Source organism: Amyelois transitella, chromosome Z, assembly GCF_032362555.1.
Source record: "Amyelois transitella isolate CPQ chromosome Z, ilAmyTran1.1, whole genome shotgun sequence".
Lineage (NCBI taxonomy): Eukaryota > Metazoa > Arthropoda > Insecta > Lepidoptera > Pyralidae > Amyelois > Amyelois transitella.
The window spans coordinates 7,927,188-7,952,661 of NC_083535.1; the positions used below are offsets into that span (position 1 = coordinate 7,927,188).

Consider the following 25,474-nt stretch of genomic DNA (forward strand, 5'->3'; position numbering starts at 1 on the left):
ATATTAGTATATATATATAAAGCTATATTTAGTCACCTTAAATGTCTAAATCCACAACTATCTGGCATTAATGCAATGAATATTATTTATCAGCGGGATAAAATTAATTATCAGCTTGCCCTTCAGATGTTATGTGACGTTTAGGTAAAACGTCGCAGGTAAAAGAGATGAGAGATATTAAAAAAATCTATAGAATATCAACATCTATTAGAGCAACCTTAACTAGGAAAAGTTAAAAATTTATAAGAGGGCAAGAAGCCGCCAGAGGAAAGCGACTAGGTGAGCGTTGAAAGTCACAAAGTAGTCCAAAGGCGAAGGCCCTGTGAAGATGAGCGCAGCGGCACGACGTCACAATTAGTCATAATTTTATACAAAATTGATATTTTTTTTGGAAAGTTGTAAGTAAATGAAGTGCCTCCTTAAACCGTATATACAAGATGCATCTGCATAATTAAAAGTATATCTCATTTTTGACGTTCCAGGAACTCTGACACTAAACATTGGCATGTTGTGTGCACCGACGCATGTACCCATTGTAGGTATTGGATGATTAGGAGAATTTGTGCATCAACAATGTCAGCTATTTGAGCAGTCAGTTAAAGGCCCTAACAGACGAGCGTTGGATAGAGGTTTAGTCGCTCAGCTTCAAAAAATTCGCCATTCCCGGTGTGGGAGTGGTTTTTCTACTATGTGCACTTAGTAAGATGTTATCACGGGTGTGAACAAATGCGACATTTTTAACATGCTTTCATTTTAATCATCTAATGAACTTTGGTCTCCTAAATCATCTATGTGCAAGAACAGAAATGAACAGAATATTGTGTCGAATTAAAACTATAGTCAATAAAATTGTGGTTGAACAATGTTTGTGATTAAATATCTTCTAAATCAAATAAAAGACCTCAGCTACCTATACTCGTAGTAGTGATATCAGATAGCATACATATGTGGCGAAATCTAAACGCCACAAGTCACAAAAATAAAAAAATAAAATTACGCGACGCTATCAATTAAAAAACAGCGAAAAACCTAAATCGCGCAAGCAAAGATTTCACGGATTGGAGCTATATAAGAACTTATATAACCTCCAACACAACATTGTTGTAACCGCGGTTCCCCAGGCATAACCCCTAGTCTGGCGGCAGATCTTCCCTTTGGTGGCGGTCGAGCCGAATCTTCGCTCCCGCTACACATACATACATAAAATGGTCACGTCTATATCCCTTGTGGGGTAGACAGAGCCAACAGTCTTGAAAAGAGATCGGCCACGTTCAGCTTTTTGGCTTAATGATAGAATTGAGATCCTCCAAATAGTGACAGGTTCCCAAGTTTGTAAGCCTTATTCCATTAGTCACTTTTTACGACATCTATGGGAAAGAGATGGAGTGATCCTATCCTTTTTTGTATTGGTGCCGGGAACCACACGGCACTCAGATAACAGGTGTAATAATTCTATTGTTGTATATTTCTAAGTCCAATAAAGAGTTTTATCTTTAAATACTTTGCTTCGAAGTTTTCAAGGGGGCACGGCCGACAAACAATTAAATTAAAATTAACGCTTAGTATCGCTTGTCTGTAAAAAACCTTAACGAATCAATCAATGTTGTAGTAGGTACTGTATCTAGTAGCGAATTCACAGAACAGTTGAAATATGTGCAGTGCATATATCCCCGCTGAAATCCCTGTAAATCAGATCTCACATATCACAAATCACAAAGGTGAGCTACAAAGTTAATATTGACAAGCGACTTTGACGGCTTACCGTGTATTTACTTGTCTGTTAACGGTAATTGCAACTAGCTTATCTACGTAGTATTACTTAAATATATAATTATGAATGCTGTGTATATGCTATGAGTCGTAGACCTAACTTTCTATAAGTACCTACTCATAACTACCTAAGTGGCAATGTTGCCTTTTACCTACTGTAACTTACTTTTAAACTCAACTTTATGAAAGTGACAACATTTAAATGGTTTATTCTACTTTGGTCACCTGGGTGATCAAATTTCACATTTTTGTATATATGAAATCACCTAATGGTAAATCACTTGGGTGATCATAATCAACATAATTTGATTCCGCATTTTTATTATAGCAGGCAGAATATCGAAAGTTTAGATTATAAAACATTTGTAAAATCACAAAAATATAGTGTTCTAAATTTATCTATATCTTGTAAAGATTTCTAAAATTGCTTGGTTAAAAATATTTATTATACGAGTATTATTTATGTATATATTTTAAAAAATTGTATAGCTTACTAACTGACAGGCCACTAGAGAATTTTGTTAAACTCAGAAAAGAACATTACCTACCTATATATCTTTAATGCGCTCGTGGGCTGGTGGAAATATAATGTAAGTAAAATTTCGTACTCCAATCAACGCTCGAAGCTCGAAGAACAAATGAACTTCAGAAATACATTATTGAAACCGTATATCTTAATGGGTGCATATTTATGAGTCTTTTTGAATTATTTTTTAGCAAAATTTTTTATTAAAATTGAATATTCTACGGAAAAAATTAATTAACACAGAGTTCAAGTTACCCAATTAAATTTTTTGGAGTACGGCGTTGCTTTTTAGTCAATACTCTAGTTTTATATAGTTTTTCGTGATAACACCGTGAGCTCAATAAATAGACATTTGGTTCATCATCTTTCTGGCATTACACGTATTTCCGAACTGGAAAGTAGTCCTAGGGTTCACCTGTCTTCGTAATGCAAGCAAAAAAATAATTAAATCACGAATAAAATTAATTCCTTCTATCTCTCTTTCATTTTTAGCCGGTGCAACCGGGAATGCGCTAAAATGAATTTTATAGAATATACTTACATAATATAATCCTTTTAATTAATTATTAGAATATACCTCTATTACAATAAAACGAATTCCTCTATTCTGCTAGATTTTTTGCCGTCCATTTCCATTCCTATATAGTTTTCAATCACTCTATTTTCATTCGATCAATTTCCTGAAGTGGTTTATTTTCTTTTGTATTGTTTAATGATGAACTAATGAATAAGTTTGTCACATGAAACAAAGGGGAAATAAGTCGGGATAAATAAACTTGTGATACTTACTTGAAATCAAGAAATCTGTATTACTGCGCGTTTAACAATATTTTTACTTATTTATTATTAAATATAAAAACATGCACTCGTCAACTATTGCATCGTAATACATTTTTTTGAATTATCTTTATTAGGTTCCATTATGAAAAAAAAAAAACATATTCAATTTCTCTAACTGGCCAGCGAAATGTAAGGAGGTTTTGTAAAATTTTACACACATTCTGGACATCTATAAATACCTAAACTCTTTACATTTCTCTCTCAATTCTAATAATACACATTACGAACAAATATTGAAAAGCATGAAAATACCATTGATAAGCCCACTGTAGGAGGTTGTTCGTATTCAATTGTTCTGTAGTCGTGTGGGACGCTAGTTTGAACGTAAGCCGTTGGTGCAAATTTGGTAAAAGCTGTTTTCAATATAATTCGATATTAAGTTTTGTTTTGTATTCGGGAATAGGAGCAGCTGGCACTCACTATCTATGTAAGACTAGATATTTGATTCTTACCTAACATTGACTAATATACGAAAGTGCGAATAAGAGTTCTTTATAATATTTAAAGGTGATAAACGATCCTGCAATAGCATTAGTTTAATTTTCCGGTAAAATTTGAAGATAATCAGCCAGCTTGTAAAAAGCTGTTTTGTATTTCATATAATAATTTTAACACTTCATCTTATTTCATATAGATACCAATTTAATTTAACGTCTTTTTACGGTAATTTACAGAGACCAAATACTCGTAAATAATAGATATTAAAATTACGCCATCAACTAAGTATGCAATTCTCAGTTTGAAGACACTTCATTCCGAGAAAGGTGCTATTGTCACGTTATTTTACGCGTACCTACTAGGTATATGAGTACAACTCATGCGAAGTCAGGTTACATACGTATTTATCTGTTCTGTTGCATCATCCCTAAAATTTATTATTACATTCATATCCATGATATCTAATAATGATTGTCAATCATTTTGCAATGTAATGTGAATTTATTTGAATTTCGTCCGTACCAATAAATTTAAATGGATTCAGACGAAATTAATATTATTGATATATCAAACAAAATGCTATGGCTACTGGCTATACACGCAATGTCCCATACATTCAATTGAAAAACATCATTACGAGAACAGGAATAACTCAGCTGTAAATGAATAGCTAGAATTTTACTATTCTTTTTCCTTTGGGCAAGAACGTCAAAGAAAATGCTTGAGTTTTTTTATTTAGTAGATACTTTCACAAACACTACGATTTTCTAAATAAAAAACATAGAATTGAGCTATTTATTAAACACGTTAGATAGATAAGTCGATAGAGATATACTTAGAATATCAAAAATTAAACATTCATTGAGTAAGACTACTTGCGTTAGAAGACTTTGATACGGTTTCGATTCTAGGTATACAATGAAATTATTTTCGCTAGGTAAGTATACCATTTTCCACTAGAATTTTAATTATTGGTTTTATTCAATCCATGAATGTGATCAATCCAATATTAGGTATTTTGATAAATTTTGAAGTCTTTATTTTTGTAAGATGATAAGGAAGTCTTTTTAATCTTAAAAATATCTATCTATGTAAATATGTTTAAATAGGAGAACCGTGTAAATTTTTGTAGAACAGGTAATAAGGAACGAAGTGTCAATAAATTTTAGTAATAGAAAGATGTTGCGATGAAAGGTGGTCCGCAAGGGAGAGATCGTTCACCGAACAACTTTGCCCAACTTTTTGTCTCTTTACTTTTACAGACTTTAACTGGGAATTTTACCCGATTTTGAAATTTTGTATTTAGAGAGATAACAAGTTTAAAACTCTATAAGAATAATAATAGTTAATACTAAGTTTTAACCGAGACGAATTAGTGAAAGGCTTCATAGCTGCACAAAAGTGGGAAAAGCAACAAAAGGTGTTTAATTTACTAGATTTTGTAATGTAAAGTAGGTTGCCGCTCTACGTATAATAATTGTCTTTGACGACATTTATGAAGTTGTTTAACTAAATTTTCCTTTTGCAGGGACCTGCGCTTTAATAAAATTTACGACATAGCCCCGGGGATCTTCAGCCACCTGCATCGCCTGCGGTCGTTGCTTCTCAATGACAACCGCCTGCGGGAGCTGCGCTCGGGCTCCTTCCACGGGCTCCATCGGCTGAAGTACCTCTACCTTTACAGGAACAGAATCCAGCATATCGACGCCGATGTATTCCAAGGCTTGACTCGCCTTGAGCAACTGTAAGTTGATTTGTAATTTTAAACCTAGACCTTTTAGACGGCTTTAAACCTAGTACAATATGGATTACATTCCCCTGCACATTTTGCGGAGAGGTCAGACTGGAGTCGATTTGTGACCTGACTTACTCAATCTAATGTCATATTTAAGGGGCGCACTCTAGAGAGGTGAGGATGTTACCGGGACTAATTGTTACTTTTACGATTGTACTCGTATATATAATAAATTAATTAAATCTTCTCATATAAATTCAAAATTCAGGAGGCCTACCATGACCTCTTAAATCAATCCAGTTTACTTAACTAAATTGCTAATCGGTACCAAAGCCGTAATACGGTAATGGTGCCGATTAGTAATGCAGCATAGTAAACTAGATGGATTAAAGACGAGTACTTAATTGAATGTTAAAGTTTTGACTAAACTTCAATTTTATTTAAAGAAAAATGACCCTTTCTCTGTTTTATATTAGTACTTAGGCTATTTGACCTCTGATTGACTGACATATCCAACGCACAGAAATAATAGAGAAATCGTACCTACCTATATCAGAATTCTGAATTATATAAGAAAAAAAATTCTTTAAAGTACAGGTAAGCGACTGAATCATTATTATATCATGATAATATACATACATAGTCCTTGTACTGAAAGATTCCGTGTAGTATCTAATAAAATTTATTTGTAAAGTACATGTCCAACTACGATGAATCTAATGAATAGCTATCATGACGATAAATATAATTTACTTAGAATATGGTGATGTCATTGTTATTGGTACTTATTATACTTACCTTGAGCGAAGCCACTGATAGATATGTAAGCAGTCTGAGATATTGAAAAGATGTCTTGATGAGTACCTACTAAAGTAAGATCGATATACAATTAATAGGTAATTCTCTGAATCTTATTTTTTTCTTAGACATAATATCTTTTGATAAATTAAGTTGGAAGGGTTGCGGAGGTTAGATGGGATTCGAGTCGCTTTGCGTTAAAACCTGACTCACCCAAATCAGGTTCATGGTCAAAAAAGGCGCACGACTGACTCCTCTCCAGAGAGGTGAGGATGTAACCGGAACTAACGTCAAGAGGAAGAAGAATAACTTTTGATAAAAATGGTTACAGTTTGGCAAACTTATAAAAATATTAGTGTTAATGTTTTTGTCAAGCCATAAAATTATCCAATTATTATTCGGAGTCTGCGTGAAGCCCGCCGCCGGAGAGTTGCATAAAAATCTTAAGACAGAAACTTAATTTGATTTCGCAGTCGGTCAGACCGCTGATGTGATGATCTTTCGTCTTTTTTCCCATTGAGTAACAGTGTTACAGATCGGGGTGTGACTGAATGGGAACAAACCAATTTTTCAATAGAGACTAAGTACAGTATACAGTACGAGTATGTTTTTTTTAAAGATCGATAAAACATAAACAAAGTAGGAATTCTTGCTTTATCTAAATTAAATACGTTTAATGTAAACCGCATTAAACTCAGTTTATTCTTTTTATTATTAAAATCTCATATATATCAATTAATCTGAACAATGTACTCTCTCGTCCACATTTCTATTCTAAGTTTGGATAGTAGTGAAGTTGACGTTGATGAAGAAAATGCTGCAGTGCAGTTTGTTACCGTTTCTTCTGCACTGACGCTTTGGAAGCGGCAATGAACTTAGTTCTAAGTAATTTATTTAACCAATGTTTAGAAAACAAAGATATGACAATTATTATTATTAAGTGATATGAAGTATCCTATAATAATGAATAATTTTTTTAAAATTTGATTTAAAAGTTTGTAGCGGTGGTTGAAGTAAATTTTCAATATATTAAGGGGCTTACATAAGCTGAATTAATATTAAAACCCTGTTCAAATCTGTTACGTTGTTTCGAAGTTACAATGTACCAAACTAACAGACAAAAAATCAAATTTTTGTTTCTGTTACTTTTTTAATCGCCCCGGCAGTTTTTTGGAAAAAATATCAATACAGACACTTAAACTGATTTAGGAAAATAAACTGGCTATCTGTCTTTATATTCAAGTAGCTATGATAAAATATTTCTAATTTTTTCAGGTATCTGCATGTAAACGAGATCCACCAAATCGAACCTGACACTTTCCACAACCTACCACGGCTGGAAAGATTGTAAGCAGAATTTGTATGCACTTTAGCTTTTGTAGTTTTTTTTGGTGGTAACCTTCAGGGGTACCTGAAGATCTACTGCTGTGTCAAATTTAAATAGTTCTCAAGTTTATTCGTTACTAGCTTTCGACGGCGGCTCCGCCCGCGTTATGAGTACTTTGACTTTCACTTTTTACTTTTCTTCTTTTTACTGCATACTAAATATAGACAAACAAACGCACTTACACATTTATAATATTTAGAATTTAATTATTCTAGGTATTATAATATATCATTAAAACGATTTACAGGGACTTCATAATTTATAAATTATAAGGAGTTTATAGAAAAAATTAGAATTGATAAACAAAAATTGGTACATAACTAGAAATTTTTCTTGTCGAAATACTCATTTTCAATCAATTTTCAACAATCATCTAAAAGTTTACCCTCAATTACCAAATTACACAGCTACACACAAAAATATTCTTATCAGTAGTTTTCTGACGATTGGTTTTTTGGTAATGAGGACTACGGTTTTCATTCGGCTGTTTACATCATACCTACGTTTGTATGAAAATTGCAGCGCTAAACCGCTGCACAGATTTTGATGAAATTAGGTATACACCATAGTTTCGCTATATTCTATTTTTTGCATTTGGCTACGGAAACTTAAATGCTGCCTGATTTAGGTAACTGTTTAACGCTGACGAAGTAGCGGGTCCAAGCCAATCAGAAAATGTTCGTTATTCATCATGACCTGGTCAGGGAAAATATCGAGACTAAATAGGCATTTTAACTGTTCATTGAAATATTTCAGGTACTTGCACAACAACCTCCTGAAAGGTTTGCCTCGGGGCTCGTTCCGAGGAATGCCGAAGTTGCGCAAACTGCGATTGGATAGCAACGCGTTGGTATGCGACTGTTCGATCCTGTGGTTCGTCAAAATGATCACTGATCACAGCCACATGGAGGTCGCAGCAACGTGCTATGGGCCCGCCACCGCCACTGGACTCCCCCTCGCCACTATGAAGGAGCACGATATGCATTGCCGTGAGTACTATTTTATACCAAAAAAGAAGATACTAATGATAGCGACTTCGATTTGTATAACTTCCGTTCTGATAGTAGTAGACGTGAAAAGTAAGTGGTGTATGACGTGAAGCTCTCAAACTGCAGTTTTAGCATTCTTTATGTTGAAGGAACATGAACCTAAAGGTTTCTCTGCGGGTAAACTGTTTTACTAAACGGCCCTCAAACATTTTTTTAATAGTCATAGAATGATGTAATATTTTTTAGATTTTTGTTTTGAAGTCTCACGGAGTAGCAGGCCACTGTAGAAATAAATAATCAAAATGTTTCAGGACAACCGGAGATCGCGAAGAATCCTGAAGACATCATTGTTAACTTTGGAGAGGATGCGATGTTCTCTTGCGTGGCCACTGGGGATCCCGCTCCAGAAATCGTTTGGCTGCGAGACTCTGCTGCATTGCCTCTTGACGCTAACCGTTATGAAGTCATGGACAACGGAACCCTTATGGTGCATAACGCAGACATGGAAGATATCGGCGACTTTGAGTGTATGGCTAAGAACCCTGCAGGAGAAGTAAGGTCCAGGCCTGCCAGAATGATCATCCATACCAATACAGGTAATCTTCGTAGCAATTAATGTGTTAGTTTACTAGGCATTTATCGCAGAGAGAATTGTTGGAATAAAAAAATAATCCTTCCATAGATTTTAAACACAAACTTTTCATAAAAGTTTAGATTTTTCTGCGCAGTAAAGTAGTCTTTAGAGAGTTACTCATTTATTTTATCTTTCAGAAGTTCCCGTTTTTGCCGTTCTCCCTCAAAAACAAACCGCACGAAGTAATCAGCCGTTCATTATATTTGACTGCGTGGCAAACGGTAACCCGAAACCTCATGTTGTGTGGTTTTTGAATGAAGAAAGATTACTGCTGAATGAACGGTTCTCCATCAAATCCAACGGCTCTCTCGTGATACAAAACGTTCAAGTCATAGATGCGGGAACTTACACTTGTCAAGCGGAAAATATAAATGGAAAAATTTCTGCATCGGCTGTTTTGGAAGTTATGAGTAAGATTTAAAAAGCATTTTTATTTATATCATACTTACAATATTTATTTCTTCATGTACGACAAAAAGAGCTTGTGCTCAAGCCGAGGACACTAAATGTTTTCCAGAAAATACCATCACTTTTTATAACTAACATTTATAACCAATAATAAAATTTCTAATTTTTATAATACTGATATAATTATTATTGTTTTAGGTACTCCTGCTTTTCTAACAGTACCTACAGATAAAACTGTATCAACTGGAGAAAAAGTTGTATTCGAATGTATTGCCAGGGGTATGCCAAAACCTAAAATATCATGGTTTCTGAATACAATGACTTTGCCTGAAAATGATAATTATATCTTGAGTAACGACAGCCAAGTTTTAACGATACAGGAAGCTACAATGGATGAAGAAGGACTATATCACTGCAGAGCTGAAAATTCTGAAGGTTTATCCGAAATATCTGCGACACTTAAAGTAAGAGAAATAGAACAGACTGCTCCACGTATTGTAATGAAACCGGAAAATACTGATGCTTTTAAAGGAACGTCAATACAGTTACCCTGTGAATCAGAGGGCGAGCCTCCTGCTAATATAGAATGGAGAAAAGACGGCACAAGAGTAAGGCAAGACGACAGAATTATTGTTAGTCTGATAGGCAGTCTTATAATAAATAATGTTTCAATTACAGATAGCGGTCGCTATGAATGTTCTGCCGTAAATGAATATGGCCGCGATACTGTGTCAGTTTTCTTGACAGTAAAAGACCACATTCTTCCTGGTGATCAATATGTGAACATAGCTCTGATTGAAGCCACGAGGGACGTTGATCTAGCAATACAAAGAACCGTAGAACAATTATTTAACAACAGGAGTAATACTCATACCGACATACATCGATTGTATGCAGTTAGTAATTTTCCTAATGCGCCAGCCAGAGAAATAGCTAGAGCAGCAGAAATTTACGAACGCACTTTAGATAAAGTCAAAGGTTTTGTACAAGCTGGACTAAAAATAACTTCAACGGACCCGTTCAATTATGAATCAGTATTATCTAATGAACACTTAGAAGTAATTGCAAGGTTGTCTGGTTGTGTAGCCCACAGGGAAATCAAAGATTGTTCAGATATGTGTTATCATAGCAAATATCGTAGCTACGATGGGTCATGTAATAACTTTGCTCATCCTATGTGGGGAGCTTCATTAACAGGATTTAGAAGAATCTTATTTCCAATATATGAGAATGGGTTCAGTCAACCTATAGGATGGAACAAAGGACTAAAATATAATGGATATGAATTACCGAGCGCCCGCCTTGTATCAACCGCAATTATTACTACTACAGAAATTTCAGCCGACGTAGAAATTACACACATGACTATGCAATGGGGTCAGTGGCTGGATCATGATTTAGACCATGCTTTACCTTCTGTGAGTTCGGAAACTTGGGATGGCGTCGACTGCAAAAAGACTTGCGAATATGCGGCCCCCTGTTTTCCAATCGATGTTCCTTCTGATGATCCCCGCATAAGTAACCGTCGATGTATCGATTTCATCAGAACAAGTGCAGTTTGTGGATCCGGCATGACTTCGGCATTGTTTGGGAGGTTGCAGCCAAGGGAGCAAATTAATCAATTGACTTCATTCATTGATGCGTCTCAAGTATATGGATTTGAAAAGGCGGTGGCTGAAGATTTGCGTGATTTGACTAATGAAAACGGATTACTGAGAGTAGGGGCCACATTTCCAGGCAAAAAGCCACTTTTACCGACAACCGGAATAAATGGCATGGATTGCAGACGTAATCTTGAGGAAAGTACGCGAGCATGTTTTGTTGCTGGTGATATTCGCGCTAACGAACAAATTGGATTGGCAGCAATGCATACTATTTTTATGAGAGAACATAACCGACTCGCTTCCCAATTAAAAGCATTAAATCCGTTTTGGGATGGTGATAGGGTTTATCAAGAAGCAAGAAAGATAGTTGGTGCAGAAATTCAGATGATCACGTATGACGACTGGTTGCCCCTCGTTATTGGTCCTGAAGGACGCAAACAATTGGGAGAGTACAAAGGGTATAATGCAAACTTGAATCCATCGATTTCTAATGTATTTGCTACGGCGGCTTTGCGATTTGGACATTCAATGATCAATCCTTTACTACATCGTTATGACGAAAATTTTGAAACAATTTCACAAGGTCACTTACTCCTGCGCCATGCTTTCTTTTCACCTTGGAGGTTGGTTGACGAAGGAGGAACTGATCCACTCATAAGGGGTATGTTTACGACACCAGCCAAATTAAAAACTCCAACACAAAACCTGAATTCGGAACTAACAGAAAAACTATTTTATAATGCCCATGCAGTCGCTTTAGATTTAGCTGCTATCAACATTCAACGAGGCCGCGATCATGGTTTACCGCCATACACAAAATGGAGGGAATTCTGTAATATGTCTGAGGTAAATAACTTCGATGACTTGAAAAATGAGATATCGGATAGAGAGGTCAGAGAAAAGTTGAAAAAACTTTACGGCACCGTAGATAATATTGATGTTTGGGTTGGCGGTATTTTGGAAGATCAAGTGGAAGGAGGGAAAGTAGGACCGTTGTTTCGGTGCATTTTGATTGAACAATTCGCGCGATTAAGGGATGGTGACAGGTTTTGGTATGAAAATCCCACCATGTTCAAACCCGTGCAACTTGAGCAAATCAGACAGACGAGTCTGGCGCGGATTTTATGTGACAACGGCGATAATATTGATACGATTGGAGAAAATGTCTTCATATTACCTGATGCACAGGACGGCCTCATTTCATGCGATGATTTGTCTTCGATAGAGCTCCGATATTGGGTAGACTGTGAGAGCTGCGGTGACGACAGATCCGAGCGGGCAGCACGTCGGCGAAGAGACCTTACCGATGCATTGGATGATGATCGTTTCAACCAAATTAAAGATTCCCAAGCTGGTCTGTTGAAAACTGTCGAAATGCTGAAAGAACGACTTGAGTCACTCGAGAAAACATGTCTCGGCTAAACTTGTAGTTCACATTTTAAAATTACTATATGCTATACTAATCATTAGTCAATTTATCGAAATCTAATGCAATTTAAAGCACCAATTTTAACAATTGCAATTTTAACCGTTCAAGTTATAAAGAAACAATTTCAAGTAGGTATAATAAAATATAAACACAAGATTGCTATTTATTATAAATTGGAAAGTATCTTTACCGAAATACTTCCCTTGAAATAAAAATAAATCATATCTAACTATATATTATTGATGTTTATGTATGGAAATTACGTAAAATGCAACTTAATCTAGTCTAAATTAATGCCTAAGTACTTATATGTAGTTTCTACTTCTACCTTTATAATGGAAAGAGTTTTGGCAACACTACCTACTTACTACTATATTAAGTAAATACCTATACCAATGTCATTCATTGTTCATAAAATCATTAAAGAATAGTAAGTTTTTGTGCGTTTGTATGTTTATGCATGCATAGTCACTTATTAAGAGTATGTTTGTCTGGATTTAGAGTCACTAGGAAAAGTATAGGTTTTCGAAAAAAAAATAATGATGTTAGTGTCAATGAAGCAATGAAGTAATTCAATTGATTTTTGAAAAACTATGAGAAAGTAACATTCTCCTACAAGGTAGTTGCATGCATTATTCCTGTTTGTGACAAGACGAGTGTTATAATAAATATTATACTTAGGTCTGTAGTATTAAAACATGATATATAAAATATTTTAAGAATAATATTATAATAATTAATATTAATCAGATCTCTGTAATCTCTAATACTATGAATTATGAATATTTTAACTTGATTGGGTTATGAAAGAAACAAGGATTTAATATTTTCAAAAACATTACCTATTGGCATTTATTTTTAAATTGATTTCGTGAAGATAAGTTAGTATTGTATTCAAATAATATAAAAATAAAATAAATACTTTTCATTCAATAACATTCTGTAAGCCCCTTTAAACAAGTCTAGTTGTTCCTAGATAAACTTAGTGACTTAATTAGAAATTTAAGCAATTTGAACAGTTCTCAGTGTATCTGACACTTTCGAGTTTTAATAGTAGAAAGTAGAACTAAGAAACTTCTTGATGTATTTTAACTTCTTGGTGTTCAATAAAGAGAAAAAAACAATGTTGGTTTTATTCTTTTTTCAATTACCTACTAAGATTTTCTATACCCCTATATATTTGGTATGTCTACCTATGGCTAAGACTTGATTTTTGTCTTTATTTCTAACTTGCACCTCCAGGAATGCTATTTTCTTGCCGGTCTTTTTCGTAACAGCTTCAACTTCTATATTATCACCTTCTCTAGCAGCTGTGAGAAAACTGAAATAAGGAGACATTATGAAAATCATGTTATTCTATTTATATATTGACTGATATTGGTATAATATGAAGCTACACTGAATCTGGAAGATATTTCATGTATGGTTATGTAAATATTACAAATAGGTGTCTACATAATAGCAACATGTGACACAGTGGCCTTAAACAATAAATAAGATAGGCTTGTTAAAGAAAAACAATATGCCATTTTTAATCTTGTTTAGAGATCATATAAATTCATTGTTATAAAAAAAAAAACATGCTTAGACCACCGCCATTTTGGATTATTTTATTTTCTGTCTTGTTATTTAATAACGCATTGGGAGTGTGCACCACACATGGTCCCATGTTTGTGTACATTTATTAAATGTGAATATTATGACTGTTTGTATAGTTTTAAAAATTCGCAACAATGATTCAACGAAGTTTGTAGATAAAAAAATGGTGCAATAATCAATTGAATGTTTAATTTACCTTACACTTAAGTCAATAGACACACCTCGTGTGTCAACTTTTTCATTTGTTGTTAGGGCATATGTTGAAATTGCATCCACTAAATGTGCTATAAATGCTCCGTGGAGAGTTCCTCTCTGATTTAGGTGTTCTGGACCAACTTTAAACTCGGTCACCATGCGTCCATCGCCACATGCTACCACTTTCAACTGAAAATGAAATTAAAATGCAGATTTAACTCATATCCATCATGTCGTTTGTTTTAATTGTACATATACTAGGGAGGGCCTAGTGTCGACCCCAGATCTAGAAGGAACCATGGTCTAGGAATTTGTTTTGCATCATATTTTTGTGTACCAAAGATGTTCAAAATTATTGTCAGATATTGAAAGAATTAGACCAAAGATCTTTGTAAGGAGAGACCAGAAGGCATGATCACTAATCAAGATTTTATTAAAAATTTGGTCAGTTCTAAATCTTCAATGTCATTTCATAGGAAACTTAGCTCTTTTACTTTTTTTTATAAAACATAGTAACTAGATACCTTACGAAGGTTCTGATCGAAGCATTTTGTAGTGGCAACCGCTTTACGAAAGAGATCTGCTACAACTGCCCCTTTAGAACCCATTGTAGATTGAGAATCATTCACTTTAAATATAAATTACATAATAAGGGTATCTAGGTTTGTTTATATAAATAATTATATACAAATATAAATTAACGACAACTAAAACTATTACTTATGACTATTGTATTAAATATGTACCAATAATAAATTAAAATTACAAATTAAATTAATAGTATTTCTAAGAACTTCGAACTTCTAGGCAGTTGACAACGCAAGTACTTTTTCTTTAAACCAGTGTGTTAACGCTACCAAATTAATACTAAAAGTACGGTAAATAACGTTATTTTCAAAAAGTTGGTATCGTTTTAGGCGTGATATCTGTAATGTAATCTTTTTACGTTATATATCGTTACCAATTAGTATAATAAATATCGTAACCGTTATGTGAAATGGAAATATGTTCTGTTTTATACCTAAAGTTTACTAAGTTTTAAAGTTACCTAAAGTTTATCCGTCACAACGCAACTGTAGGATACACGACGTGGTTAGAAGTGTTCACGGTGAATCCGTTATTAAATCAACGAAAACAGTTGTAACGGTACAATCGATACCATTTACTGTTAACTAATATTAACGTATCGTTACATGAATTTACCGGTAAACACAAAAAAATAACGTTAAACAGTCTAAACGACACCTCTAACTGTCAATTTTACTGGTAACGTTATATGAGTATAACGGTAAATAACCTCAAAAATATCATTACACATCATAACGGTTCTAAATTAATAACGGTGATCCGGTTAGAGAGTAATAACGATACCAATTTTTTACGGTAATTCAAGCCCTGGTTTAAACATTTTTAAGATTGATAAATTGACAGTGACAGCTTTGAAAACTGAGTTTATTTTTCTTTTTGTGATTTTAGGAGAAAGATTTATTGAAAGAAGTCGAAGAAATATATTTATTTTCTCTTTTTTGTCTCTGTCTACCCCAAAAATACTGAAAAACTAACCACCTTGGATGGATGGCTTTAGGATAGTAATATGTTGCTAGTAATCTCAAGTTTCCTGATTGACTTTAATTATGTGCATGGGGAGAAAAGCATCTAAAATACATTATAATTATCTATTTTCTTCGCTATGTATGTATTACTTCGTTTTATGTATGTATTTCTTCGCTACCAGACAAGCATGGAAGCTTGTACTAGAATGTACCCTTAGTCGCCTTTTACGACGAAAGTGATGGATTGGTGCTATTTTAGTGAACTGTCGTATTGTGTATAAGTCATTGACGTGGATAAATACTAAGTAGGTATGTTCCGAGTTTGAAACAGTATAAATTAAATAACGGGTGATTTTTTAAGAGGTATATAGCATTTGATTTTCGAAAAAAACACAAAATAATTGATAAATTCTTTATTGGAATCGATAGAACGATCAATATAATTTAATGTTTGAACATGATTTCATGCAAATCTGGCCGCGGCTCCGGTTTACATGGCCCATTCGCAAGGCCCAATTTCGGCACACTCTCTCCAACATATCGGCCGGTAGGTATATCACGAATAAATGCATCAATATTGGCTCCCAGTGCGTCAATCGTTGCTGGTTTATCCCTGAAGGCATGAGCCTTAACATGGCCCCACAAAAAATAGTACAAAGGCGTTAGATCATACGATCTAGGCGGCCAATTAACGAGCCCAAAACGTGAGACAAACTGTTCACCGAAGGCGGCTCTCAATTGGACCATTGTTTCACGTGCCGTGTGGCACCGTCTTGTTGTAACCACATGTCAGACATGTCCAATTCTTCCACTTTGGGCAAAAAAAATCGCCCATCATCACACGGTAGCGGTATTGGAAGAAGTGCGCGATGCACTCTCTTAACCGAGCATGCATTTTGATAGTAAAATTCAATAATTTGCAAGCGTAGTTCGTTCGTACGTTAGTTAGACAATAACACAAGACATGATTCACGCGTGATCTTTCAAAAACAGTGTATCCAAAAAGATACCAGCAAAAAATCACCCGTTAGTTAGAACAATCGCTTTTCACTTCGGAGTACCCAAACTCCATTCCCACCAACGGATAATTTTATTTTTAGTATTTCTGATGTCCACCGCGCACGGCTCGGTCACCAATGTATTATTAATTAAATTGTCCTACTAATGGTACATACTACATAAGAAATGTTTTTTGGTGGGAACGAAAGCCAATAAAATACTTGTGTTCCTCCGGTAATTAGGTAGGTACCTAATTAATATATTAAGTAGGCGTATAATTACGAGTAGGTACCCTTGTAAGTACTTTCCTATTAAAAAAAAATATTGAAAATTTTAACATAGATATGACATTGAAATTTTATTTTAAACAATAAAACAAAGAAGAACCTAACTACTTAAATACATATTGTAAACTTTCGTACCAACCTCCAATTTGTATATTCAAACGACCTATGTAAATATTTTAAACGTTTAACAGAATACGTTGGGTATTTATTTAAAGTAAGATGAAAAAGTGATTACAAAACTTTATAGTACCTAGGTACCTTCGTTTGACCGGAAAACAACTTGTTTGAACTCCATATCTCGCAGGTGCTACTGCCTTGTATAATACTCGAACCGACTTAGTATTTAGGTATTGTAGCAGGTTCGATAGATCAAGCAAGTAAAATATGTACCAACTTCTAACAGCAAAGTATAAGGGTTTCGTTAAAAATTTATAATCATTATGAAAACTATTGATGTCAGGGCAATAGGAGAATAAAAATTCAAAAGTTGTGGACGTTAAGTCTTTTGTTTAAGGACGGCGCTTCCATGGCACTTGTGACAAAATATATTAGATATTATACCTATTGGATTCGGATAAATATTTTCGAAAAGCAATTAGACAAATTCTTTCATAAAGTGACCCGAAACTTTTACAATATTTTAAAACACTCTTCGCGCGTGTTCCTCCTAAATTTGAAGAAATATTTAGTCTAATTTAATGGTCATTTAACTATGTGCCTAATGCAATATGATATAACGCTTTGTGATGAAGTATTTTAGTTAAGATGTTTAGGCGTATCTACTGACCGCAAAAAAACCAATGAAAATCCACGGTTCGATAGTAATTAGAATAAATTATTGGAAGGAGAAAGTTAACTTATCTCTATCTATCAAAGTGTAAATTATAAATATAATATTGATTTTACTTCAACTTTAACTGTAGGTGCTATAAACGATCAAATTAATTAAATACCTGAACTTTGTAAAATGTCGCCAAGCAAAATTTTTTTAAGACCCAATCTTTTTCTTATGCAATGAAATTGTCCTTTGTGGCGGTCGAGCCCGAACTGTCGCTCTCGCTACAAGATAAAAATGGAGATTGTGATTTTTCTATATTAAAGTATTATTATTTGTATAAAAAATGTTTAAATAAGCAAATTGATGACATATCTTTACACAAATGTAGGTATAATAGCACGCGTTAACTGAAAACACCTTTTTTGTATTGGTGGGTTAAACACATTCAATAGATACATAATATCACGCCTTTATCCTTTTATACGATAGACAGAGCCAATATTCTCGAAAAGAATCTTCGAAATGACCTAATGGAGGAATTAAGAGTCAAATATCATTATTTGACTTTTATCATTAGTTTTTTTTAGAGCGATGGGGTAGCAAGCAGTCATCTGCTTGCTACCCCATCGCTCTAAAAAAAACTTGAAGTCACCTGGCACGTATTAAGTCTTTGTTCGTTACTTGACCAGCGTACATGGAAGCTAACACATACAAAAGACAACTTATACGACACCTTAGTAAATTTTTACTGATACCATTATACCTGCAGGGATTCAACTGTCCTGGTTATTTTGTTATTCATTCTGTATATCCGTTATGACTAGTGTTATATAATGGCTTGGCTAAAGGGTCAGCGTTTCGCCCGTGGGCAGAATAGATACGGCTTGATACGGCGTAATTATTATGTTACATAAAGTACCTACTATACTACTTAATCTTGAAATATGCTCGCAATTAAAAAACATGTTAAAGGCATCAGCGGATCGATAATTTTCCACGCTCTCTCTCTATTCGTATGTTTATATATGAACATGAGTACCTATGCAAGTTATTAGCTATATGGACACGGTAATCAAATACTTTATTAAATAAGTTAAAAAGGTAAATTCCTTATCATACTTCTTTCAAATATAAAGAAGTCCTGTGTGAAGTGGGGAGAGGTTAAAGCTGTTTAAATTAAAGAACCACCAAGTACCAAACACGTTAGACTAAAGAAAACAAAAGCAGACGTCAAACACAGACAAAATAGTCTCTTTACTTAGCTGAGACTTGGCTTAAAGTTTTCTAGAGTTTACAACATTCCTTGAATTGACTTCAAAGTGTTTTTTTGTTTCTGCTTATGGTTCAGCTAGTTCCATACAAACATACATACATATAGTCACGTCTATATCCCTTGCTGGGTAGACAGAGCCAACAGTCTTGAAAAGACTGAATGGCTATATAATAGCTAGTTCGATTTTAGCACAAATTTAAACAATGCATCTTGGGAGTCCCATTCATAGGAAGCACATGTACCCATGTTAGGTACACATTTGGAATTGCTGGTATCCTATGCTGATATTTCTCGTTTTATTTCTCACAAAAAATTTTTAGATGAAGAAATCCACGACATTTGACTTGTTTTATTTTTTAAGTGTCACGCACGACAAAAAAACAAGTGTAGAGCCAAAACCGGAAATTTGCGTTAATGCGTAATCGTACGTAGTAATATAAAACTTACTCCATGCAGGTAGGTAACTTTCTGTGGTGCTCCGGTTACAGATTGGGGTTTTAAGTTTTTCGACCGGTTCCAGGCTAGTTACTTATGTAATGAAATTTTAGGGCATACAAATGGCAGTTAGTAAATAAAGAATTGACGAGTAAAAATTATCATCATTGTCCCCACTGGCATTAATTTCGTTTCGCTTTCGCCTTTGCCTCAGCTCATGCTCAAACAGGCTTTTTGTGTTTTCCAGAGTTCCCACGAAATTATTAGATTTTTAAAGAGCCGGAGAGAGAGTGGTCGAACACAAAAGCCAACCACCCGTGGTAGTGGCGCCTACAGGAAACATGACCCTCTGTTCATACAAAACGTTTAGTTTTGTTTTAGTTAAAAAGTGGTTAGTTTCCTCTACAGTTGCTGAAGGCGACTGCACATTTACACTTCCCAACAAAACAAATTTTCCCTATGTTGTAATAATAGCTAAGTCCTAAAACATAAAGTAGGCAATCGTGTTACCGCTCACGTCATCGCCGAATGTGGGTCATTCATATCGTCATGCACTGCAGGACCAGTGTGAGTGTATCGTTATGTAAATCAGGCTTTATGTGCCGCTAACGTGTGATGATGACAATTGATGATCGTTGGAAATGAACCTATATAGTTGAGTAAGATCTATGTAACTATAAGAGTCTCATATAAAACTCTTCTGTGACATACTGACAGGCAACGCTCAGTCCAAACCATTGAGTAAAACTAGATATTTGAATTTTGACATGTAGGTTCCTTATTTAATCTGGGGGTGAACAAAGAGAGGATTCTACCACATTCCCGCTGGAACACGAATAACGGGATTTTTTAAACCACTAATTGATGTCTTTATGTTGCGGGGGGTACGTTTTGTCGGTTGTGCTAAACAGCTGTATCGTCTGGAAGTTTTCGTAGCGTAGTTAGATGTCGCCATTTCTATGTTTAGTGGCGACCATCAAACGTGACCGTCCATATCAAATTTTGCTTTTCTTTCACCACCCTTTGTATGTAAAGCAATGCAATAATGGCACGTAAATCTACCTAATTTGCCAATCGTCCTTATTTTGCGGTGAGCCTGCTATTGTAACTTTAGTAAAAACAATCATGACCTTTTGGGTAAGTTCTTTGTGGGATTCCAACAAGATATTTGGTTATGTGGGTGTAAGTATTGTCATTTTTAAAGGCTATTTAACCTGATTATTGAAACACAGATCTCATTTTGATTTAGGAAACAAGATGCATGAAAGTTCGTAGTGATAATATGCTGTTAGGTTATATTTTTTGCTAATGATTTACCAGGGCATCCTACACAAAACCACGTTACATTCATGCATTAGATAAACATAGGATACAAATATTATATTATTCTCTTCATGTAACGTTAATAAAGTACAAATTATTATTAATTTTTAATTTCAGTTGTATTACTTAATAAGGGATATAATGATCCCAGAATTCAAATAATTGACCATATTGAACAACTTGACACAACTTTTTAAACAAACATTCTTTATATAAAAGTGTACTTATAAACAAACACCGAGACTGGTGATAAACTAGATAAAAGCCACAAATAAAAGCTTGTTTTTTGTGTTATGCAACTTTTCGCTTATCCAGAACAAAAGACAATAAACGCACTACTTTTGTTTACGCTATCCGCAGGTTGCGCAATAGTTCGCTTAACCGACATGAGGTGGGTGTAGGACCAGATTGTCTCGAGAAAGTCCGGCTCGTAGACTGGTTATGTGGAGGGACCTCTTCCGGGGTGCGCGCGGTGACCGGGTGGCGGTCGTAGGTTCGGTCCTTACAAAGGCATATTAGGTATTCACAAAATTTTGCTCACATATTACGCATTTTTTGGAAAGTCGGGACCTGCAAACAGATAATTCTGGCGAGGGCAGAGGTAGTTGAAAATAAAATTCTATTTTGTATTTTTTAAATTTTAAATCAGGCACGGCATAATATTTAAATCACTGGTTAGAACCTAAATCGAGGAGAGCAACAAGGTTAAAGCCCACATCTCTAAGGTATAAAGTAATGAGGAAAACTATAGGATAGAGGGTCCGATCCTCAAAAGCACGTCAAACCGTTAGTAGTAGGTATTGTATCGGATTAGTTACTTTTGATGGCGACTAATCTAGTTTAAAGCTCAGTTATTAAGTTAGTCTTGCTTTTGTGAAGGATAAAGAATATCGACTCGATATAAGTATGTAGCTTGTCGGGTCAAAAGCTTTTGTACCTTACAAAAGCTTTTAGCTCGATATAATAACACGCTGGCGCTGGCCTCAGTGCTTCGGGCAAAAGCTACTTACTTAGTTCAGTTTTACTATAAAACGTCCATTTTCAACGACAGTGTGACATCTCAAAAGTGCAAGTTTACAGGAAATTACTTTTAACTAAAGACAGGCGCTATCTTTTAAATGTAGTTTGGATTGTCTTATATCAGATAGCTGTTGCCCGCGACTTCGTCCGCGTAAACTTCGAGTTGAATCTTGATCATACAGTCAGATACAGACAGACAGAGAAAAATGTAATAAAAAGAAATCTCTATCCGTTTCAGTCAAAATATTAATGTACAGACAAAATATTTTTACCGTTTTATTATATTGATTGATTATTGATTTATTATATTATGTAGTATATTGATTTTCAGTTTTTTTAAATAAAATTCTCTAACAAAACAAAAAAAAAATATTTTTAATTTAAGAAAAATCTTGTTTTTGTTGGGGCTTGAACCTAGACCGCCAGCTTCACAGTCTCACGCGTCAACCACTGGATCATCGAAGCCGTTGCGGTGGTGTCGAAATTAAAGTAGACTACATACATACATATGGTCACGTCTATATCCCTTGCGGGTTAGACAGAGCCAACAGGCTTGAAAAGACTGAATGGCCACGTTCACCTATTTGGCTTAATGATAGAATTAAGATTCAAATAGTGATAGGTTGCTCGCCCATCGCCTAAAAAAGAATCCCAAGTTTGTTAGCCTATCCCTTAGTGGCCTTTTACGACATCCATGGGAAAGAGATGGAGTGGTCCTATTCTTTTTTGTATTGGTGCCGGGAACCAGAACCACACGGTACTAAAGTAGGTTAACAAACCAAAAATCTTTTACGTGAGAATCACGCATGTTATGTGCGGCAAAACCAGATATTATCAAACTGATTTTCACTTAAATTTATATGTTATAGGTATTATGCTATCGCACAATGATAAATGACTTTGAATTTTAAATTTCGTAACTTATTTGCAGGCAAACTCATGCCTTGAGTTCATTCAAATGTCGATAACTTTTTTTTGTGAACCGATTTTGATGAAACAAACTTTAAATGTTCTTCTGAGTTAAAATAAAGCAATTGGTGAAAGTTTTAATTAAATCGTTTCAGTACTTTTGGAGATAATCGTGATGAAAAAATTTTGTCTGTACATTGAGTATATTGAAAAAAGATGATAATTTATAACGATATAAAAATAGTTACCCAGCATGAATTTGAAAAAAAAGAGTCTTTCTGTTTGTATGTTTGTTTGTACACGCTACTATCCAGGACTACTTAACGGATTTGAATGAAACTTTTTTGTTGTATAGCTCTTATCCCTGGCCAACATATAGGGTAAAATTTCTTTTTGAATCTAGATCAGCTGATATCGAACCATAACAACTCAGCTAAACTATAGGAAATCTCGAAATAACGTCTTAACAAAAGTTGTTCAACCTGATGAGTATTTTCTGTTGGCGTATAAAAATCAAAGATCTGGGAACACCTGATGCAGAATCATTATATACCAGCTAAATCAACCGAATTATGGAAAATACTTCTTAACAAAAGTTATTCAACCTGATAAGCATTTTCTGTTAGCATAAAAAATTCGAAGATCTGGAACACCTGATGCTGAACCATTATAGACCAGCTAAATCATCCGAATTATGGAAAAGACGTCTTCGCAAAAGTTGTTCAACCTGATGAGCACTTTCTTTAGGCGAAAAAAAAAATGTGGTAAAAATCATGAGATGGAGTAGCCGAAGGGACCAGCTACTCTGTAATATGTACCGAAACTTGATTAAATATAAACCTTAACCTTAGTTTTTCCAATAACACGCAAACGGAGTTGCGGGCGTCGACTAGTTCTTTAATAAGTAATAAAGCAGATATTATATTTCCCAATTATGTAAGAAGGTTTCATCTGAAGTCCTTAGTCCTGGCCTAAAAAGGACGTTACCGGGCATTGAACCCTTGGTGCGTTGCAAGAAACGTATCCTAATACATATCTCCTCATACTCGTAACTTACCAATCGCAGCGATTCATATACATATTTAGTTAGATTTATTTTATTTGCCGCGGCACAAGACAAACCTGATGGTGGAACTTTCCTCCGCTGAGCTTCCTGATTCGTTTCGAGAACCTGTCACATTTGTAGCTGAGAAACAGCTCGACAACTACACTTTCCTGTTTACCGATTGATAAACAGACACAAGAAAATGGACTCACTTCCTATGTGGAATTATTTAATCGCTTAGTTTACGAAAACGGATAAGGTTAACCTGATATGTAACTTTCTTAAGTATACATAATAGGATTTCTATATAGAAAGTATCTAAAAGTTTACTAGTAAGTTAGCAAAAAAACATACCTACCTATATTATTTATAATTAAGCAATCTTCCGATATTGAGTAATGTAGTGACTAAGTAGGTACAATGCAGTTGAAATCACGGATCATAATAACAATAGCCGTAACTTCTTTAAAATTAAATATACGTCCTTCGGGAGGTAAGTTAGTAGATAGTAGCATTAAAAGTAACAGTTCAAAATTAATTAATACCTACTTATTCTTAAATTACAAAACTTTTCTACAGACAGACAGGCTACTTGCAAACAACTTTGTACGAATTAGGTACATACATATTTATGTACTCATTTAATTACTGAAACTTCAAGTCATGCATGCATAACAGTTGACGATTAATTTGCACCTATGTAGGATTTTCCGTAGATAACAACTGAAGAGGAGAAATTACTCGTCGTGCTTGCGATTTACATAATATTTCAAGATGCCGGTTATATTGACTCGTAGACTGAACACCTAGTGCATACCTTACTTACTTAAGTACTTTGTTTAAGTTTCCTTCTATAAAAACCAAATTAAGGATAAGTTGTGAATATAAAGATGTGTGAGAAACAAAGATAGCGAAGTTACAGGGACTTTTTGACAGTAATTTAGATTGGCAAACACATTAGAATTTTCTAGGGAGCTATTTCTTAATGTGCTACATTATGCTTAAAAATTGTTTACTATGATATGAGATACAGGCTGGTAACAGACAAACAGCGGAGGCTTAGAAGTAGAGTCCCGTGTTTAGCTTTTAGTTACGAGACCCTACCTGTGCCGTATGGGGACTCCCCAGTCAACAAACGTCATTTTTAGGCAATTATTGGTCGATTTTAATAAACAGTTTAAAAAATAAGATACCTACTCCTAAATAAAAATAAACGGGTAGGTAGTTTTTTAATAAACAGTTATTACAACAAACGTGATGATGATACGGAACCCTTCGTGTGCGAGACCGACAAGCATTTATCCGGTTTTTAAATTTGTTGCACGGAACCCTAAAAGTGATTACTGACACACTTAAATTAATTAAAAGAAACAAGTAAGTATGCCGCTGATTGTACCAAATAAAATTATTTTTGTTGCATAATAAGTTTAAGAGCCTCGTCTCACAGTATCACGCAAGTCAAAGGCCATTCTGGCATTGCTTCCGATTCCGATGGAAACT

General features: G+C 34.7%; 2 protein-coding genes across 3 annotated transcripts in view; one reads left to right on the forward strand and one right to left on the reverse strand.

Moving 5' to 3' along the window:
• Window positions 1-13,682, forward strand: part of LOC106133981 (peroxidasin) — a 31,222-nt gene extending 17,540 nt beyond the window's left edge. Inside the window, exons 2-7 of one of the 2 annotated variants that reach the window (XM_060953423.1) lie at window positions 5,103-5,318; window positions 7,383-7,454; window positions 8,251-8,483; window positions 8,795-9,079; window positions 9,258-9,527; window positions 9,724-13,682. In XM_060953423.1, coding sequence (XP_060809406.1) covers window positions 5,103-5,318; window positions 7,383-7,454; window positions 8,251-8,483; window positions 8,795-9,079; window positions 9,258-9,527; window positions 9,724-12,551 — 3,904 coding nt within the window. In that variant the 3' untranslated portion in view covers window positions 12,552-13,682. Of the gene's footprint in view, window positions 1-5,102; window positions 5,319-7,382; window positions 7,455-8,250; window positions 8,484-8,794; window positions 9,080-9,254; window positions 9,528-9,723 lie in introns of both variants that reach the window. The other variant, XM_013333910.2, reaches the window with a different exon arrangement.
• Window positions 12,150-15,188, reverse strand: LOC106133982 (acyl-coenzyme A thioesterase 13-like). The gene is made up of 3 exons (XM_013333912.2): window positions 14,877-15,188; window positions 14,354-14,541; window positions 12,150-13,879 (listed from the first exon to the last, which is right to left on the reverse strand). Exons 1-3 carry the CDS (start codon window positions 14,958-14,960, stop codon window positions 13,723-13,725), a joined length of 429 nt encoding a protein of 142 aa, XP_013189366.1. The 5' UTR covers window positions 14,961-15,188; the 3' UTR covers window positions 12,150-13,722.
• Between the last annotated feature and the right edge of the window lie 10,286 nt (window positions 15,189-25,474).